General features: G+C 41.6%; 1 protein-coding gene across 1 annotated transcript in view; it reads left to right on the top strand.

The window, feature by feature from the left end:
- Positions 1–22,216, top strand: part of Hydin (HYDIN axonemal central pair apparatus protein) — a 433,096-nt gene that overhangs the window by 351,702 nt on the left and 59,178 nt on the right. The window contains exons 52-57 of the mRNA XM_004659564.2: positions 6,482–6,680; positions 9,565–9,664; positions 11,882–11,981; positions 13,591–13,759; positions 14,222–14,460; positions 19,221–19,338. Of these exons, the coding sequence (XP_004659621.2) occupies positions 6,482–6,680; positions 9,565–9,664; positions 11,882–11,981; positions 13,591–13,759; positions 14,222–14,460; positions 19,221–19,338 (925 nt within the window). The remainder of the gene's footprint in view (positions 1–6,481; positions 6,681–9,564; positions 9,665–11,881; positions 11,982–13,590; positions 13,760–14,221; positions 14,461–19,220; positions 19,339–22,216) is intronic.

Raw genomic sequence — 22,216 nt, 5'->3', positions numbered from 1 at the left:
TCTCAGAAATACTAATTTCTTTAGATCCTCAAAGTAGCCCATTACCTGAAAGGCTAAGAATCCTTGCTATATAAATTAGGTCATGAACAGAGAATAAGAGATGAAATGCTCTAAGAAGAAAATGTTTATTTCTAGGGCTGTTGGGAAAAATATTATTATGATATGTATCCTGAATTCCTAATTCACTTTTTGCAAAGTCACATATGATTAATAATATCAATTCTATGTATTTCATATCTAAGAGCAAAACACATTCTATTAGAATAATGTATTATTGTCAGGTAACTTCAACTAACTACCTCAGTTTATTGCTCTTTAAAAAGATGATTGTGGACTGAGAAGCTAGATCATTTGGTAAAGCACTTACCTCACAAGGATGAGGACCTGAGTTTGATCCCTCCCTATAACACACTTAAAATGCCAGGCATGGGGGCTGGAGAAATGGCTCAGCTGTTAAGGCACTTGCCTGCAAAGTCTAACATCCCAGGTTCGATTCCCCAGTATCCACGTAAAGCCAGATGCACAAAGTGGCACATGCATATGGGGTTCATTTGCAATGACTGGAGGCCCTAGCATACCCATTCTGTCTATATCTGTCTCTCTCTCTCTCTCCCTGCAAATAAATTTTTAAAATGCAAGGCATGGTAAAGTGTACCTATACTCCCAATACTAGAGTCAGAAGTACCCCTGGAGCTACCAATCTAGCTTAATTGGTGAACTTTGTCTCAAGAACAATGCATGGCATTCCTAAGGATGACACCTGAGGTTGTCCTTTAACCTCCAGACATGTACACATATATGCATGGGTACCAACACACACACAGGAAGATAATCACAGGGGTTCCAGGATCTTTCAGGTTGGTGCAGAAGAGGGACATATTAAGAGAGAACATAAAATTCTGGTGCCTCTAGCCTGGCCCTTATACCTTACCCTGTTCAGATCTTCTATTTGGCCATTCTGAACATGCTATGAAATAAGCTGATATTTTAAAAGAATGATTATTAGGTCATATTCAGAATCCAAATGAAAATCTTAATGATGGTAGCCCTGAGACAGAGGATTAGAGCTGTCTGCTGGCCAGCCACCTGGCCCAGCCTTGTTTAATGTCCCATCCCAACTTTGCAGTTAATGACTTTCAAAGTCATTTCAGAGTTCCTCCATATAAAGTCATGATGGTCTTTGAGAGTATAAACATTTACATTTAACAGGATGCTGTGTTTGCCTTAGGGTTGCTCTAGGGATCATTAATTAAAGTCTAATTTGAATTAATATTATACCATATCATGTAATATAAAATGCAAGACCCTCACAATAGTATTAATTTATTTTATTCTCCATAATTTGCTGTATGTGGTATTGTAGATACACATCTATACCTATATATGTGTATTTATCTACGTGCTTTATAATTCTGACAACATAGTAATTTTATATGGATTTTCTTTTTGAGGCAAACCCAACAGACTGGCCTTTTTTAATGCAATTGAGCAAGAGAGAGAATTGGTGCACCAGGGCCTCCAGCCACTGTTATCAAACTCCAGACGCATGCACCACCTTGTATACATGTGCAACTTTGCATCACCTTGTGTGTCTGGCATATGTGGAACCTGGAAAGTTGAACATGGTTCCTCAGACTTCACAGGCAAGTGCCTTAACCACTAAGCAATCTCTCTAGCCCTATGGAGTTTTTTGTAATACTAGAGATAGAATTCAGGGCCTTGTGTATGCTAAGCAATCACTCTATCAGTGGGTTACACCCATCCCACACTTATTTATTGTTTTTGGTTTTTCAAGGTAGGATCTCACTCTAGCCAAGGCTGACTTGGAATTCACTATGTAGTCTCAGGGTGGCCTCAAACTCATGGTGATCCTCGTACCTCTGCCTCCCAAGTGCTAGGATTAAAGGCACATGCCACCACACCCAGCACTCCTTTAGAATTTCTTAACAATGCAGGAATTCTGGCAACCATTTAAGTAAAAATAATTTAGAATAGTTGAACTACCAGTAAGAACTAGGCTACTAAATCAGATCCCTCACAAATAAGCAGTGTTGAGCTTTGCTAATAATAGTAATGATATAAGCAATCAAGTGATACAAATAAAGAAGGGATCTGGAACATCTTCTATGACTCTCTCAGGTCATGTCTTCCCATATCAGCCATGAGCTCTCATGCTCATTTTAAATGCTCAGTTTCTAAGTAAGGGGTTTTTAAAATATTTTCCTCTTTTTGAATTTATTTATTTAAGAGAGAGAGAATGGGCACACCAGGGCCTCCAGCCACTGCAAACAAACTCCAGATGCATATGCCCCCTTGTGCATCTGGCTTACGTGGGTGCTGGGGAATTGAACCAGAGTCCTTTGGCTTTGCAAGCAAATACCTTAATTGCTAAGCCATCTCTCCAGGCCCTAAGTAAAGTTTTTTTTTTTTAATTATTTATTTATTTATTTGAGAGCGACAGACACAGAGAGAAAGACAGATAGAGGGAGAGAGAGAGAATGGGCGCGCCAGGGCTTCCAGCCTCTGCAAACGAACTCCAGATGCGTGCGCCCCCTTGTGCATCTGGCTAACGTGGGACCTGGGGAACTGAGCCTTGAACCAGGGTCCTGAGGCTTCATAGGCAAGCGCTTAACTGCTAAGCCATGTCTCCAGCCCCTAAGTAAAGTTTTTAATAACTTCATGGAACAGGAAAAATGGTTATGAAGCATCACATGGTCACATAGCTTCAGGGTGTCAGTTTCCATAAATGCAGTCTATTTACATATATAGTCATAAATCAGAGCTATCTGCTAACAGCATAAATATGAGAATTACTTTCCCATGAAATATTATTAGTCTGTTTACCATCAGATCCAACTAATGTCAGGCTTACAAGGAGATCAGATCAAGTCACCTGCTGTCACTCATTCTTCAATATCATCACCCTAGAAACCACAGAGAAATGGACCACAGCAACTTATCTACCATAGCAGTGTAGCTTAAAGCCACTTAAAAGAATTAAAAGAGTATGGCTGGGAAGATAGTTCAGTTGGTGAAATACTTGCCTTACAAACATGAGGCCCTGAGTTCCACACACATTACCTATCTCTGTTGCTAGAAAAGCCTAAAAGCAATGAGTAGTAGCAGTGAACACCTCAACATCCAAATCTTGACTGCTAAATATCATTCTCCACAAATGGCATGATTCTTTGGAGAAAGGCTGTTTCCAGTACTGGAGCAGGAAAAGTACAGGAAGCTGGAAATGTTTTGTTGCACCATAAAGCGAAGAAGCATTTAAAGAATCAGGGACACATATCAGGACACAGGAACCAACCCAAAGGGACTCCTGGAGGTAAATCTGAAACCATCTGAATGTCAAAATAATGCTGATAAGGTACTACAAACTGTTGAATAAAAATCATGAATCTACTGGCATAAATGTGTAAATGAATAAATAAATGCACATGATAATGGGATGTGTTTCTTAACAATAAAATACCAACTAATAAGTATGGGACAATGGTGGAGTAAGAATAATTAATGTATGCTAAAACTGGTAGATGAACATTTGGCTAAGAATAGAGCATTTAGCTGGATATGATGATACCTCTGTGATCCCAGCATTTGGAAGGTAGAAGATGAAGGATCAGGAGCTCACAGTCACCTCCACTACATAGTGGTTTACAGATCAGGCAAGATTAGATGTGTTCAGAGTGGCATGACCATAGAATACGTGGTGAGCCTGGACTACATGGAACCCTGTCTCAAAAAAAAAAAAAAAGCCAAAGCTGGGCATTGTAGTGCACGCCTTTAATCCCAAATCCCAGCACTTGGGAGGCAGAGGTAGGAGGATTGCCAAGAGTTTGAGGCCACCCTGAGACAACATAGTGAGTTCCAGGTCAGTCTGGGCTACACCAAGACCCTACCTCGACAAAACAACAACAAAAAGCCAGAAGAGATGGCTCAGTGTGTAAGAATAGTTGCTATACAAGCATAGGGACCTGAATTCAATTCCCCAGCATGCACATAAAATCTGGGTATGGTATGGAGAGATGGCTTAGCAGTTAAGATGCTTGCTTGTGAAGCCTAAGGACCTGGTTTGATTCCCCAGTACCCACATAAGCCATATGCACAAGGTGGCGCATGTGTCTGGAGTTCATTTGCACTGGCCGGATGCTCAGGCTCACCCATTCACTCTATCTGCCTCTCTCTCTTTCTCTCTTTTTTTTTTCTCTCTCTCTCTCCCCCCCTCTCTCTCTGCATCAAATAAATATATAAAATATGTTTTAAACTATTTTTTTTAAAAGCTGGGTATGGTCATATATGCCTATAATCCCATCTCTAAGGGGGAAACAGAAGGATCTCTGGGGCTTCCTGATCAGTCAGTCTAACCAAAACCTGGGAAGCTCCAGGTTCAATTGAGTGAGAGATTCTGTCCCTGGGAAATAAGGCAAAATAGTGATAGAGGAGGACATCCAAAATCTTCCTCTGGCTTCTGCATGTCTGCACATGGGGCAAGTACACATATTTACACATATGCATACACCACACACACACTGTAAACTATACTCAAAAAAGTAAAAGAAGGGCTGGAAGGATGGCTTAGCAGTTAAAGTGCTTGTCTATGAAGCCTAAGAACTCATGTTTGAATCTCCAGGTCGCACGTAGCCAGGCACACAGTAACACAAACACTCAATGTCATACATGTGCACAAGGGGGTACATATGTCTGGAGTTCATTCTCAGTGGCTGAAAGCCCTGGTGTACCCATCCTCTCTCTCTCTGTCTCTCTCTGTCTCTCTCTCTCTCTCTCTCTCTCTCTGCCTCTCTCTCAAAAGAAATAATAAAAAGTAAAAGAAAACTTTAATAATAATAATAAAAGAATGTGGTATTTACATAGTCTCAAAGGATCATCCCACAAACTACTTATTAATTATAAAGAAAACTTAGTATATCCACAATGGAGAGATCTGATGGGCATTACCTTAACCAGATCAACAATCTAATGTCACAAATATAAGGCAGAAATGACAATATGGAAGCCCTAATACAGTATACTGAGAGGAACACAGCAGCAGCTCTGTATTGCCACCAAATATGCCTATCTAGATCTAAGCATGAAGAAGCACCCAATAACTCAAACTAACCAATGGTGTACAAATTAACTGACCTGTGTTCATCAAACTGTTAAAGCCACAAAACAAAAGAAAAGTAGAAGTTTCCCAGAGAGACATGACAATTAAATGCAATTGTATGATCCTGGGTTGAATCCTTGACTGGGAAAAAATAAATAACTGTTTAAAAAAATCATCAGAACAAAGATGAAAATTGAATATGAACTGTGGGGTAAGTAACAGTCTGTATTAATGTTAAATCCCCTTGCTTTACTAAATGTTCTTGTTCTTTGGAAATATGCAGTGAATTATTTAAAGGTTAAGGAGTGTAATAATCTCGGATTTAATTTCAAATGGTTCTGAGAGAATGGTATGTATGTAAGAGAATATGTGAGTGTAAAGCAAGAAGGCAAAAATCAATTAGTGAATGTAGGTCAAAGATACAGGGTAATTCTCACAAGGCTAACTTGGCCATGAAAAAAATTTAAGTAATGCAAATTAGGCGTGTGAAAACAGCTCAGCAGTTAAAGACAAAGCCTGCCAACCCAGGTTCAATTCTCCAGCACTCACATAAGCCAGATACAAAGTGGCACATCTGTCTGTGATCCCAGTGCACCTGCAACAATGAGAGGCAGAGCCAGGAGAATCTGGAGTTCGAGGACCAATTAGTCTGACATTCATTTGCAGCCAGGCAAGTTGTTTACAGCAGTAAGAAACCCAGTCACAAGAAAAGTGGAGCACGGACACCCTGAAGTTGTCTTCTGGCTTCCACCTGCATATGTGGCATGCACATCCTACATGCACACACATAAATAATAAATTTAAAACACTAAAATTATGCAAATTAGCCCAGCTCCATATAAGAGACCTAAATAAAATAAGCACAAGAAAAGTTAAGCAATTTTTACACAGCCACATGCAAAAGAGAAACTAAATTTTTAAGGCTAGAAAGATGGTTTAGTACATCCCTAGTACTCACATAAGCTAGATGCACAAGGTGGTGCATGCATCTGGAGCTCAACTGCAGCAGCAACTGGCGGCCCTGGCATGCCTATTCCCCCCGCCCAAAGAAAGAAAGAAAGAAAGAATATTTTTAAAAAATTGTAAACCGGGCTGGAGAGATGGCTTAGCGGTTAAGCGCTTGCTGGTGAAGCCTAAGGACCCCGGTTCGAGGCTCGATTCCCCAGGACCCACTTTAGCCAGATGCACAAAGGGGCACATACATCTGGGGTTCATTTGCAGTGGCTGGAGGCCCTGGCGCACCCATTCTCTCTCTCTCTCTTTCTCTCTCTCTCTCTCTGCCTCTTTCTCTATCACTTTCAAATAAATAAATAAACAAACAAAATTAAGAAATTTTAAACCTAACAAGATGTATTTTGTTTTCTGCAGAAGAGAATCCAAACTAGTTATTTTCCGAAATGTCACACCCTTGCCTGTGGCCTGGAGGATCTCCAGCCTGGAGCACCTAGGTGAAGACTTCACCACATCCACAATGCAGGGAATTATCCTGCCCAAGGGAGAGTACAGGCTGCAGGTGCACTTCCAGCCCTCCAAACCTGTCAACATCAAGAAGGCTATTCGGATAGAGGTGAGATATTACACATCCACAGGTTCAGTTATCAGAATACATCTGCACAAGGCGTGCGTGCACACACACACACACACACACACACACACACACACACACACACACACGGGGCTAGGCCTTCATTATAGGCTCCCATCTGATCCCTATTTGATATCCTCAGCTCATGGTATCTTGTTGCTTACAACACAGGCTCAATAAAGGCATCAGCTCAGAGCTGATGTCTTAGTTACAAGAACAGAACAGTCAGTCAATGTGAAATGCATGAATGAGTGAGTGAATGAGTGGTGTTCCTATACCTAGATAAGCTTCAGGTATCTACTTGATTTCCCCACCTTGACATGGTCACCTGTCAGGTTGTTATTTCAGTGAACATCACCCTCACCCATTGCTCCCAGTAGTCACCTGGCAATCATCTTTGATCATCACCTTCGTTGCTTCCTTTTTTCTTAGAGACCCCTTCCAACCCAGTCCACCTACCTTGACAGTTCTACTTCCTAGGGTATCTCCTTCCCATCCACTTCTATGTCTGCATTCTCCTGCCACACTCATCCTGGCCACTTGCAGCATCTCTCATGGACCTCTGTAGACACTTCCTAACTGATCCCTCTCTTTGTATTCCCCACAAGTGTCTGGGAGGGGGGTCTTTGCTGTGTTGGTCAGATCAGTGTCCACCCTTCCTAAAGCAGTTGGCTGGCCTCTCACGAGTGAGAATTATGTTTAGGGTCCTCACTTGCTTCTATGTTTGCATCTCTTTCAATTCTCACCCTTACTCATTGGCTCCCATCATGTTTTATGAGCCCTTTCTTGATTGAGGTCCCAAATATTGCTGCACCCCTACTGGGATTCTGTCCTCAAGCTCTGTGAGGAGTTGGCACTGCTTGAAGAGCTGCTGACCATCAATGCCTCATCTAAACTTCTCTAGTATCTCATTGAGGACATCATCAGTGTGTGGAGTCACTCACAAGCCTTCCGTCTCCCATACCCCATCCATTTCTGACATTATTATATATGCTTTCTTTTCTCATATTAACTTCAGGGTATGACCTCCCCTGACTTATTCACCATCTATATTGGTTTCCTAGGGCTGCTATAACAAATTTACCACAAACATACTCAAAACAACAGACTTTCTGCTTTTATAGTTCTAAAGACCCAAAATCAGAAATCAGGGTGGCAGGCTATTCCTCTTCTGAACTTGTATGAAAGAATCCTTCTTTGCACCTTACAGGTTTTGATGTCAACTAGTATCTGCCTTGGCTTGTGGCTGCATCCCTCCAACCTTTGCCTCTATTATAAGTCCTTTGCTCTCTGTCTTCTCCTGATCTCTCAAAGATTCATAGTTCTTCATGCACAAATTCAGCTAAAACTGGCAAATACAGGTTGAGAAAAATGATGGAAATTCTGAACTAAAACTTTTTTTAAATTTTTAAATTTTTATTAACATTATCCATGATTATAAAAAAAAATATCCCATGGTAATTCCCTCCCTCACCTGTGATACTTTCCCCTTTGAAATTCCATTCTCTATCATATTACCTCCCCATCTCAATCATTGTACTTTCATATATACAATATCAACCTATTAAGCACCCTCCTCCCTTCCTTTCTCTTCCCTTTATGTCTCCTTTTTAACTTACTGGCCTCTGCTACTAAATATTTTCCTTCTCACGCAGAAGCCCAATCATCTGTAGCTAGGATCCACATATAAGAGAGAACATGTGGCACTTGGCTTTCTGGGCCTGGGTTACCTCACTTAGTATAATCCTTTCCAGGTCCATCCATTTTACTGCAAATTTCATAACTTCATTTTTCTTTACCGCTGAGTAGAACTCCATTGTATAAATGTGCCACATCTTCATTACCCACTCATCAGTTGAGGGCCATCTAGGCTGGTTCCATTTCCCAGCTATTATAAATTGAGCAGTAATAAACATGGTTGAGCAGCATATAAGCATCTAAAAAAATGTTCTACGTCACTAGTCATCAGGGAAATGCAGATTAAAACTACATTGAGATTCCATCTCACTCCTGTCAGATTGGCCACCATCATGAAAACAAATGATCATAAATGTTGGCAGGGATATGGAAAAACAGGAACCCTTCTACACTGCTGGTGGGAATGCAATCTGGTCCAGCCATTGTGGAAAACAGTGTGGAGGTTCCTAAAACAGCTAAACATTGATCTACCATATGACCCAGCTATAGCACTCCTAGGCATATATCCAAAGGACTCATCTCATTTCCTTAAAACTTTTGTTTAGTGACAACTGCAAGGGTCCCTTTATACTCAAAGCACGTGTGATGGCAAGCTGGTGACTAAGGTTTTCAACTGTAGGCTTTAGCAGGATGATAGGTGGTCTCCATCCAGAATGCAAGAGCTAGACCCACTGCCCAATAGAACCTTTCCCGGACTCTTTATTACCTCCTAGTTAGTGTCCTGGGTCAATAGTCTGGTCAGTAGAGTTGGAATGGACTGACAGCTGCCACCAGCTCAGAGGCTCCTCAAGAGAGTGAGGGAGGGTCCCCTAACAATAGGGTCTGGGAGCTACTGGAGCTCATGAAGCTAAAAAATGACTGATAAAACATTTTGAATTTCCAAAAGAGAAACATTAAATACTTTTTACATGAAAAAAAAAATCTTGCACCTTTTCTACAGATTGAGTCACAGAAAACAGAATAGTCCTGATTTCTATAATGAGTCCTAAAGGATGGCTTAAGAGTATCAATTGTTAGACAAACATTTTTCAAGTATTTTTGACTTTAAAGTTCTCAGAAACATTCCCTAAAATCTTCCCTGCATGATTCTCACTGCATGGAATAGATTTGAGGCTCTAGACACTTCATGGACCTTGCTTTGACTGAAGAATTTCTCTTGTCATAACAGGTTTTAGATGCAGAGAATATTGTTGGTGTTGTTCAGATTGAAAACATCCTGATCTTTGCAGAATCATATGATATTGCTTTGGACATCACCTTCCCCAAAGGTATGTTGAGCTCTTCAAAAAAGAGTACATAAACATGGTGTCTTCTGTACAGTCTTGTTCTGTATGAAGAAAGTATAGTGTGTTGTTAGTATTGTGGTAGTGGTTCATAGAATAGAGGAGAAATTTGGTAAATAGTAATTCTAGCCTAGTCTGATGTTAGCAATATCACTACAGATTATAGTGCCTCACACTAGGATAGCAAGGAGTGTCATCAACATAAAATTTGCAGAGCTCTTCTCTGAGCAGTTCATAGTAAACACATCTCTTCCTGCCTGCATTTTTTTTGAGATTTTAATTTTTAAAAACATTTTTACTGACAACCCCCATACATATATACAATGTACACTGATCATAATTCCCTCCCACCACCCCTTTTACTCCCCTTTCTGTGTCCCCCCTCCACTGAACCCCTTCTTCTTTCTATTTTAATGACATTTTTTGCCCTCATATTATGTAGGTCTTGTGTAGGTAATGTCAGCCACTGTGAGGACATGAATGTGACAGCCACTTTGCATCTAAAAGACAGCCTTCCAAAGTACTTCTCTCCATCCTATGGCTCTTATATTCTTTTCCCCAACTTTTCCACAATAGTCCTTGAGCCTTGGGTGTGATAGAGATGTCTCTGGTGCTGCATATTCCACTGTCACTTCTTCTCAGCACTTTGATGAGTTTTAAGTCTCCCCAGCAGTCACCACTGTCTGAAAAGTGTTTATCTAATCAAAAGCAAGAGTAGCGTTAACATGCGAGCATAAACATAAATATTTAGAGGGCAATTTAGTATTCATACTATATCCATTTAGTCAAACAGCATTAGTAGTTTTACTGCCCCTGAGGGCTTGTGACCTCCCCAGCCATAAGGCTTTTGACTAGGTTTTCAGTACCAGGCATGAATTCCCTCCCATGGAGCAGGCTTCAAATCTGATCAGAGAGCAGTTGGTTTCCCCCATAACAGTCATTTCACCATTGAACCAGATGGCACATTTGTTTTCTATCACTAGCTTAACAGATGTCCACAAGCTTTCTGCCTTAAAACAACACAAACTGTGCCAGCCTCTAATTTCAGCTACTTATCAGGCTGAGATAGAAAGATAAATTTGAGTCCAGCCTAAACCACATAGTAATATTCTTTTTAAAAAATAAAATAAAATTTTACAGTTCTGAGGTCAGTTCAAAGTGAATCTTACTAGGTGAACATCAAAGTGTCAAGAAGGAAGTGTTGTTCCTGAGACTCCTGGGGAGAGTCCACGTCCTAACATTGGCACTCTAGAGACCACTCTCACTCCTTGACTCTTGTCTCCTTCCGGAGTCTTCAAAGCCAGCAACATTGGACCAAGCCTATCCCTTGCTGTCCTTGCCCTGTACTTTTCCTATTCTCTTGTAATTGTAAGGAAGAACCCTTGTGATGACATTGGTCTACCAGGACAATCCAGACCATTTTCCATATTTAAGGCAACAGTCTCAATTCCATCTACTACTGTAAATCCCTGTTTCCATGGATGGTTGGAAGCATATTCACAGTTTGCAGGAATTAGGATGGGTATGCTGCAGAAAGGGCATTACTCTGCCACCTTGCCATAACACCTGAGTTGTGTCTTTCTACTGAACATGCAGTTCTCCATGATTCTTTGTCCTCCAACAGGTCTCATCCTCAACAAGATTCATAATATGTCAGAGCCACATGTTAGCACTGTGTCATTGTCTTATATACAAAAATCCTTACTGCAGCATTATTTCCTCAAAAGTTGACAATGAACTGAAAGCCCAGGAATAACAGAATAATGTTATGGTAGGAGTAGTATTGTCAATTGCAGAATGGCCATATCTTGGAATATTAGGCAGCCACTAAAATGGCATTTATGAAGAGTTTTAATAATCTGTGAGAATATTTATGATCTAACTCTAAGTCAGATGATACAAAATCATGTTTTTTTTCATATCAGAGCTCTATAAATTGTTCAAAAACTTGTAAAAATCCTGGAAGGTTTAGCTGATATAGGTATAAAGGACAATGACACCTCCCCAGGGTGAAAAGTGTGCAGGATGAATGGAGGGCAAAATTAGAACCTCTTGTTTGTCTGCCAAAGTTCAGTCACAAAGGGCTCTTCCAGTCACTGGGTCTTCACCACCATGAGTTTGTTTGCCATGTGAACTTCAGAGGGGAGTCCCTGCTTGGCCCTTGTCCACTCACCCCCTACCCCCCTACCCTGACCTCTGCAGGAACTGAAGGAGGTCTCGACTTTGGGACTGTGAGGGTCATGGAAGAAATAAAGCAGCCCCTTCAACTGAAGAACCGTGGAAAATACGAGATCTTGTTCAGGTAACCTGAATCCCCTTGGGCATGTGGACACCCACACCCACCCATGGTGAAAAGAGTACATCTGAGAGAGTTTAAAAATCAGCCAAACTGGCTGGGAAGACAGCTCAGTCAGTAAAGTGCTTGCTTCACAAGTATGAGGACCTAATCTTTTCTACATCAGATTTCACAAGTTGTATAAACTTTTGTAAGACTCATTATATTAATGCCAGTCCTATTTGTGCTCATCCCATGAAACTACAAATAAAAAATCAAGTAGGGAAAGATCCTCAGAAAAGCTCAAGGTAGCGGAAGGGAAGAAGTTACTCAAGTAAGTCACCTAGCCCTCTTTGGCCACGTTGTCACTCAGGCCCAGGAGGTTTCTATGAAAGGTCATCCTTCTTCCAGAAAAATTCACAACTAATAATGGGACTTCTCTATGCAGACTGGTAAGAAACTCATTGTATTCCTGCCTTATCAACTAAAAGAATACAGAAGTTAAGAGATATCCCAACTCAATACTCCCATTCATTAAAAATGGGGAAAGTGTACCTTGAATTGAATAAGTATAAAATAAAATCCAAGCAACCCTATACAAAAGCCACTGTCACTCTGGAGATAATACTGAAAGGCATGTGCCAACCATGGCTGACATTTTATGTGAGTTCTGGGGATCCATTTGTGCATGTTTGAATTATATCACAAGAGCCTTTAGCCCTGCTTTCACACATGACATGGAATGGAGTCACTCTTTTGTTGGAATAGATGGTCATGGGCTCATTGAAAAATGTTCATGGATTTTGCAAAGAGGGGGCAGAAATGTTGTTAGAGCCACAGGTTGGCACATTTTGCACAGAGACATAACCTCTCCCCCATAACTGACTGCTGATCCCATAATGCAGGTGCATCCCCAACAAGGAGGGCCTCTTCAGAAAAGGGGCAGGGAGGAGGGAAAGGACGGTACCAATATGTGTTGTTTACATGCTAAATATGCCCATAGCTAATGAAAATTTTTTTTAAAAAAGAAAAATGTTCATGGAAGTAAGTAGTCACATGCACAATGTGTGCAGCAACTGAGCCACCAGGTCTTCTGGAGCAGTGGAGTGACAACCAGACCCCCACAGCAACTTCAGGCATCCATTACCTCTAAATTTTCTTGGGCCTTCTTCAATGCCTCCACCACTGGCATGAATCAACTCCTCTCTGTGGTCCTTACTTCACCCCCATTGGACTTGGACTCCACTTCCAATGCCTCTATTGTACTGCTTCTGCCCCCATCTCTCCCTGGATCCCTGAGTTTCTGCATACTGTTCCCTCTCCGTATGTTACATTCTAAATTAGAGAGAAACGGAAAAGGAGCAATTTAATTTTATCAATATTTTTCTACTGTCCAGTGTCCCTGTTGAACACAGAGTTCTGCAATGTTCCTTCTTAATCATGGGATTGAGGATAGCTATCTTGCCTGAAGCACAACCCTGGCCCAGCCAAGCCTGTAATCCACTAAGCAAGGCAGATCCCGCCTCAAATGACAATAAGTAGAGATAGGAAAGCCACAGGCACACAGCAGTCCAAACTGTCCTGTCTAGCATCCCGGGATAATGATTGAAACTCCTTCTTTATGTTTGTCTTTCAGCTTTTCTGTGGACTCTTTAGGGGTTTTTCCAACCAGTATGAATTCCATGATCTCATTCCAACCCCAAAAGGGCTCACTGACCGCAATAGATAAGCCCATGAATGTCCTGGTGTTCTTTCGTGCAAAAAAGGAAGTGAAGATCGAGCACCAGCCTGTTCTGCGCTGTCAGGTGAAAGCACTCAGAGGACAGGCTAACTCACTGGCAGGATGCATGGTCTACTTCATGGTTAAGTGTGGCCTGAGTGGCAACCACAGAGGTTGGTCACAACAATCAAGCACAAGTGGGTTAGATGGAAGGTGTGAAAAGTCACCAGAAACAGCAAGAAGTGAGAGGAAATGTGCCCTTCAAATATTTGAGGGGCACCAAAAACAGGGTAGCTGTCATCCATCATCAAGTGCAGAGATAAGTGGAGAACTGAGAACAGGAGGTCCAGTTGCTCCAAGCTGACATTTGGCTAGTACATAATAAACTAGATCTACATCAGTGTCTACTAATATTATGGATTTATGCAATAATAGGGAGAGTGAAGTAAAGAACTTAGTGTCATATCAATGAAGAAAGAAAACATTGAAGCAAATTCTCTAGCAATCCCAGTGGCTGATATCGCCCCAACCCTTCTCCCCTTTCTAGATTATTGAGCCTAATCTTTCATCAGAGGGTGAGATCATTGCCAGCATCCCAATTAAGTTTTCTGTGAACGCAGTATTCTCCAAATTCAACATCAGCCCCGCCTCTATCATCAACTTTGGGGCTTTGATCTGTGGCACTAGGAAGAGTAGCACCTTCACCATAGAAAACCAAGGTGTTATTGACTTCAAGTACTCCCTCTACCGGCTGACGGGAGAAAACTCCTTTCATCAAAAGAAAACGTAAGCATTCATTCCTGCCCTTCACTGTAACTCTGTGTTTTATACTTTACAAAAAGCTTTCACATAATTTACATCAGTTCACCTAGCCCTGTTATATGAGTGAGATCATTACAGATTAGAAATTGCCCTTCTATGGTTATGCAGGAAATGACCAGGGGATTGGTTCTGAATCTATATCTTCTGACCAGATCACATACATTTTTCTAGTTGCCATCAAATACAGGATAAGTTTTAATTGAATGAATGCAAACTCTTCCAAGTGAATGGGGTGGCACATCTTTGTAATCCCAGCACTCAGAAAGTAGAGGCAGGAGGATCAGGAATTCGAGGCCAGCCTTGGCCACATAGCAAGCTTGAGGCCAGCCTACCCAGAGAGCCTGTCAAGGAAGAGAGAGAAGGTGGGAGGGAGAAAAGGCAGAGAGAAGGAAGGAAAGTCAGTCTTGTTTGTTGTCCTGAGGCTTCTAGTGTGCTAATAGACTTACTAATAAATAATTCACCTGCCTCTCATTTGATAGGACACAAAGGGATAGTAACAGTAGCAAACTTAAGTCAAAAGTTGTAGACATGGGCTAGAAGGATGGTTTAGTGGTTAAGGCACTTGCCTGCAAAGCCAACGGACCCAGGTTCAATTCTCCAGGACCCATGTAAGCCAGATGCACATAGTGGTACAATGTCTGGAGTTCCCCTTTCTCTCTCTCCCTCTCTCTCTCTCTCTCTCTCTCTCTCTCTCTCTCTCTCTCTCTCTCTCTCTCTCTCTCTTTCTTCCCCTCCTTCTTCCTCTCCCTCTCCCTCTTCCTTTCAAATAAATAAAAAAGTATATATTTTTTAAAGTTGTAGGGACTAGAGAGATGGCTTAGCATTTAAGGCATTTGCCTGCAAAGCCAAAGGATCCAGGTTCAATTCTCTAGAACCCACATAAGCCAGAACACAAGGAGACACATGCATCCGGAGTTCTTTTGCAGTGCCTGAAGGTCTTAGCAAGCCTATTCTCTCCCCCTCTCTCTCTCTCTCTCTCTCTCTCTCTCTCTCTCTCTCTCTCTCTCTCTTAAATAAAATATATCTTTTTAAAAAGTTATAGACATGTTTCATGATGGGAAATGGTATAGAGTACCCTGGAAATGCAGGCAGAAGAAAGTTCCTGCCTTTTTCCTATGAAGACACTTTATCCCCACAGCAGCTACCTTAATATTTGTTCCATCAGCAAAATTCTGGGGCTGGAGAGATTGCTTAGGGTTTAAGGCATTTGCCTAAGAAGGCTGAAGTCCCATGTTTGACTCTCCAGGTCCCATGTAAGCCAGACACACAAGGTGATGCAAGTGCACAAGGTCACACATGCACATAAGGTGGCACACATGTCTGGAGTTCAATTACAGTGGCTAGAGGCCCTGGTGCCAATTTTCTCTCTCTCTCTCTCTCTCTCTCTCTCTCTCTCTCTCTCTCTCTCTCTCCCTCCCTCCCTCCCTCCCTCCCTCCCTCCCTCCCTTCCTCCCTCACATAAAAGGGGGGCAGTCTGTTGGGCTTGCCTCAAGAAAAATTCTGCATTTTTCAGATGGTGACTGTCAATGGATACACCAAAAACAAGTGTCTTTTTTGAGTGTTTTGGCTTCCTTTGGTTTCTCATCTGCTTTGGGGGCAAATTAAAAATTATTTTTCCAATTACTAGATATACTCAACTTAATTTTGACTTTCTACATGTTTTAAATCAGACCTATATCCTTACATTGTTCATAATCATCTTATATTTTACAGCCCTCATTTTCTATACTGGCAAAGTTTGAATATATTTTAAAACAGGAAGCTAGGGCTAAGAAGATAGCTCAGTGATTAAAAGTGCTTGCTTGTAAGGCCTAATGGCCCAGTACCCCAGGAATTCCCCAGTATCCCATGTAACGCCAGATGCACAAAGTGGCACATGAATCTGGAGTTTGTTTGCAGCAGCAAGAGTCCCTACAGTGCCCATTCTCCCCTTCTCTTTCTCTCTCTCCTTGTAAATAAACAAAAATAAGAAGAACAATAAGAAGAAGAAGAAGAAGCGGGAAAGATAGCTCAGTTGATAAAGTACTTGCTGCTCAGACACGAGGCCCTGAGTTCAGATCCCCAGAATCCACATAAAGAGTAAAAGCTGAGTGTGGTGGCACACATGTGTAATCCCAGTGCTGGGGAGGCAGGAACAGGAGGATCCCTGGGGCTTGCTAGCCAGCTAGTCTAGCTGAATTGGTGAGCTCTAGGTTCAGTGTGAGACACTATATCAAAAAATAAAATAGGTCTGGAGAAATGGCTTAGCAGTTAAGGTGCTTGTCTGCAAAGCCTAAAGACCCAGGTTCAATTCTCCAGTAACTACATAAGCCAGATGCTCATGGCTGCACATATCTGGAGTTCATTTACAGTAGCTAGAGGCCCTGGTATACTCATTTTCTCTCTTTCTCTCTCTCTCTCTCTCTCTCTCTCTCTGCCTCTTACTCTCTTGCTCAAGTAAATAAATAATAGTAAAAATAAATAAATAAGGTGGCATGTGACTTAAGTAAGACACCTGATGTCTCACTGTTTTACCTAATGTCTCTGGCCTCCCTATGCACATGCCACATGCACCCATACATGTATAAACATGCATATACACATGCACATATTGCATACATACTACATGTGAGCACTTGCAAAAAACAGACTGCCTAAAATCTCTTTCTTCCACATTTAATTTCAGTCTAACTTTTTATAATTTCTTTTATGATAAGTTAGTAATGCTTGTAAGGAATCAATTTATTTTAAATTATTTTTCATCTTAATTTGCCATTTTAGCTCATACACATTCATGAAAAAACATACAAAAGGGGTTGAGGGCTGGAGAGATGGCTTAACAGTGACAGCACTTGCCTGCAAAGTCTAAGAATCCATGTTTGACTCAGACACACAAGGTGACACACGTGCCAGGTCACTCAAGCACACAAAGTGGCAAACACTGGAATTACATTGCAGTGACCGCAGGCCCTGGTGGACCAATCCTCTCTCTCTCTCTCTCTCTCTCTCTCTCTCTCTCTCTCTCTCTCTCAAAAAGGGGGAGTTGAACTTCAGATGTTCTGGTCATTAAGCAAGAGCATATGCAATTATATAAAATTCTCAAAAATTTACTATGTATCTCAAATATAGTTTATATTTTAGGTAAAGTGATATCTAGACAAACTATTGCATAAACAGGTTTCAAGTAAAATGAGGTCACCAAAACCTGTATTGGGAATTATTTATACTAAGCTTTGTATATATCATAAAAATGAATGCTGTAGACCAAATTTAATCTACTTGACATTTCATTTTTAAAAATGACATCGGGGGAAATGATATTGGGTAAAAGATTCTATAAGTATACGTGATTTCCCAAACACTGCTTTCCCGTAGACTGAAGCATTTAAAAATCCATTCCTGGGGGCTAGGGAGATGGTCTAGTGAATGAGATGCTCACCACACGGCATGTGTCCCTGGGCTTTGATTTCAAAATCCCATGTAAAAAACTGGGTCTATGGTGGGCTTCCATAATCTCAGTTCTGTGTAGTGGCAAGGTAGGATGAGCAGGAAGAGGCACTATCTCAGGCAAGGTGGAAGGCCAGGGCCAACACCTGAAAGCTGTTTCTTGGCCTCCACATGTGTGCTGTGGGACACACACTGTTGCACTCATGAGCACACATGAACATGCTCAAACACACACATACATACACACCACAAAAAATAATTCTGTTTTTGTATTGTGGTGTAGGGATACCAACCACTTTAAGTATGCTGGGCAAGTACTCTGACTGAGCTTCATCAAGAGCCTATGTGTGTGTATGTATGTGTGGTGAGTGTGGAAGTGTGTGCATGTGTATGTGCACACACACACCCCATGCACATGTATGGAGGCCAGAGGAAGACCTCAGGTGTCCTCCTCTAATTACTCTACAGCCTTATTTCCCCAAGACAGAGTCTCTCATTAAACCTTGAGCTCCCTGTTTTCTAGTTACCCTGGCTGACTAGGAAGTCCCAGTGATCCTCCTGTCTCTACTCCCACCAGCACTGGAGTTACAGGCATGCACAGCCATGCCTAGCTTTTTACATGAGTACTGGTGATTGAACTCTGGTCCTCATGCTTACTTAGCAAGCAGTCTTACCCACTGAGCCCCTGTATTTTTTTTATTTTTGAGACAGAGTTATCCAGGTAAGCCTCAAATTTGTAATCCTCCTGTCTCAGCCTCCCCAGGGAACTGGAATTACAGGCATGTGCCACCAGGCTTTTGTGGTTATTGTCAGTTAACCATCACTAAGATAAAATTCTTTAATCAGCTTATAAAGAGAAGAGGTTTATGTTGGTTGAGTTTTAGAGATTCTAGCCCATGATCAAATGGCCCCAGTCAGTGCACATGTCAGAGAAATTATTTCCCTCAATCCAGGAAGAAAAAGAAAGGGAAAAGATGGAAGTAGGGTCCCACAATCCCCTACAAGGGTCTGTTAATAAACTAAGAATGCCAGAAGCCTTTAACATGAGGACATTTGGGGAGCACTTATCCAAAGTGTAGCACTCAATGTCTTTAGGACTATTTCACAAGCATATTATATCATTTCCTTATCATTGTTCTGTGGTTTGGGTCACTGAGTCCCAAGCTGACTGTGGTCTCCTGAACTGAGGAGAGCCCACTTCCCCAGTGCCTAAGAAAAAGGACCTTACACTCAGATAGACAAGTGATGTCTCATGTCTCCACTAAAACTTAAAAATGTGCTCTTGCTCCTGTGATCAGACCCAGCCATATCAGACATGTAAGAACCCGAGAAAGTGAGAGCTTCTCCAAATCTGGAACCACTAAAACAACCAAGTTCTCAGATACAGTCCAGAAAGACATGAACGTTGCAAACCAAGTGAGTATCCTTCCTGATTCATTTAAAAAAAAAAAAAAAAAAAAAAAACAGCAAGGCCACCTTCCAGGGAGCTTGTACCACCAAGCCTAACATTAACATAACTGAATTTGTATTTGTTGTGGTAGGAATATTACTATTAGTAATTAAATTGAAATATCACTTTGATTGTGAGCTTAAATGTTGCAACTTTTAATGTGGATTTCCTCTAATGATTTAAAACCTTCACTGAATCCCTAGTGCTTTAAATTCTTCATATGTATTTGAAAAGGGGTCTCATGTACTTCAGGCTGACTTCAAACTCTGTGTAGTAAATCTGGCTTTGAACTTCTGATCCTCCTCCTCTACCTCCTGAGGGCTGAGATTACAGGCAAGTGTCCCATGCCTGGTTTCATGTAGTACTGGGACTCAAGCCCAGGGCTTCCTGCACTTTGCCAACTGACTTCATCCCCAGTGACTGATTGATAGATAGATAGGTAGGTAGATAGATAGATAGGTAGGTAGGGATAGATAGATAGATAGATAGATAGATAGATAGATAGATAGATAGATAGATAGATAGATAGATAGATAGATAATTTAATCAAGATTCATTTCTTGGGCTGGAAAGATGGCTTAGAAGTTAAGGCACCTGCCTGTGAAGCCTAAGGACCCATGTTATACTCTCCAGATCTCATGTTAGCCAGATGCATAAAGGAGGGGCAAACATAAAGTCGCACATGCCCACTAGGTGGCACAAGTGTCTGGAGTTAATTGCAGTGGCTGAGGCCCTGGCATGCCAATTCTCTTCCTCTCTCTCTCTCTCTCTCTCTCTCTCTCTCTCTCTCAAAATAAAAGTCAAAAAATAAAAAAGAATCATTTGTGTATAAGAGAAAGAAGTCTGAAGAGATGTTCTTCTCTGACTGGATAGCTTATCCTGGAGCCCAAAGACTCCACTCTGTAGCACTGCTCCTGGCATGTAGCAGGTCTTCAGTGGACAGCAACCGAGTTGAATCCATAGAATCCTCTGTTGCATGGCTGTGCAGTCACACTTCACCACAGTGGGATGGTCATCCCCCAGGCATCTGTGTACCATGTGCTTGATGAAAGAATGCAATGTGCCAGCCTATCCATCTACTTATAGCACCCGTGGTAAGAACTTCCTGATCTGAAGAATTCTGAGGTGGTATCTGATTATATCAGAATAAATCACTTCATAATGCAGGGTTACTGTGGAACATACCTACAAAGATTTGGTGGGGATAGGGGCATGTGCAAGTGAGAGGAATGAAATTACAAGAGGAAGAAGAGCAAGATTTGGCTGAAAGTCAACACACCAACATAAAGGTCCCAAATGCACCAGGATACTTGTGTTACCAAATGTCAATACCAAATAACTACAGATATGGTGTAGGTTCCAGGGATGTGCAGCAGGTACCAGAGAGAAGACATGATAAGTCAAACTGCCCTGGGGCAGCTTGGTAAAACTGGGCACTGCATGGTATACCCTGGTGTCAGTCTCTGTGAAACGAAACACAGGGCATTGTTTATCAGTCCCTGGAGAGGATTTAGAGCACTTTCCCAACACCATGCTCTGGCATCTTGTCTGAGGGGAGATTCTGGCCACCTCACCACTACAGCTAAGGTTCCTGGATCTAATAGGAGGTCCTACACAAGCCCAGCTGTCAGAGCATAAGCCAAGTGAGACAGGACACTCACACAAGTCACGTTAAGCAAGCACAGCAAGAACCAACAGAAATCTGGGATTTGGTTTTCCTGGACTGAAGAACCTGCGCAAGGCAGAAGAGGGTCACTGTTGCCCTACCTCATGGGCCCTGGTTTTTAGAACTCTAAAGAAACTTGGGTCCTGGGCTAAAACATTGCAGACCATCTGCTAAGATGGATGGGGAGAGGGCTGGGGAAAATCGCTTAGCAGTTAAGGCATTTGCCTACAAAGCCTAAGGACCCTGGTTTAATTCCCCAGGACCCACATAAGCCAGATGCACAAGGGGGCACATGTGTCTGGAGTTCACTTACAGTGGCTGAAGGCCCTGGCATGCCCATTCTATCTTTCTCTCTGCTTCTTCCTCTGTCTCTCAAATAAACAAATAAATTTTTAAGAAAAAGATGGATGAGGAGAAAATCTGACTATCCAAGATAATCCTTCCTGATCTTGGGGAACTGCATTTCCAGAACATTCCATAGCAATCCTGAGAACTTTGAGTGGAAAGAGCAAAGCTAGGGTCTCCAGAGACATCCAGAGGCTCCTCTTGCACTGAAATTTCTTGTTTTTTAAGCACTACCAGATGTTTCACTTTGTGCCATAGACATATTCATCCCTTTAAGTTTCCAATGATCTGTTGGCCTAGGGGCTTTTGTTCCATTTTATATATAAATAAAGATTCAGAGATGTCACTTTCCAAGATCAAACTAATTAATGTATAATATATAATCAAATTTTATTATATGAATTATATATAAATATAGCAGGGCTTAATCTAATACAGAAGTATGTGATTCAAATACCATCATCTCTTGGGCTGGAAAGATGGCTTAGCAGTTAAGCGCTTGCCTGTGAAGCCTAAGGACCCTGGTTTAAGGCTCAATTCCCCAGGACCCACATTAGCCAGATGCCCAAGGGCACGCACACATCTGGAGTTCATTTGCAGTGGCTGGAGGCCCTGGCACACACATTCTCCCCACCCCCTCCTTCTCTCTCTGTCTGTCGCTCTCAAATAAATAAATAAATAAAAATAAACAAAAACAAATTTTTTAAAGACCACCATCTCAACCCTCAACCACTATTCCATTTGCATCCCTCTGCTTTCTCAAAGTATGGGTATTTTATGATACAGGGACTTTCCGTTTTCTTAAGCCGTTATTTCCATCATGACTGCTTAGA

Source organism: Jaculus jaculus, chromosome 1 (genome assembly GCF_020740685.1).
Source record: "Jaculus jaculus isolate mJacJac1 chromosome 1, mJacJac1.mat.Y.cur, whole genome shotgun sequence".
Classification (NCBI taxonomy): Eukaryota; Metazoa; Chordata; class Mammalia; order Rodentia; family Dipodidae; genus Jaculus; species Jaculus jaculus.
Note: the sequence above shows the minus strand (reverse complement) of the source record. Positions and strands in the feature narration are given on the sequence as shown.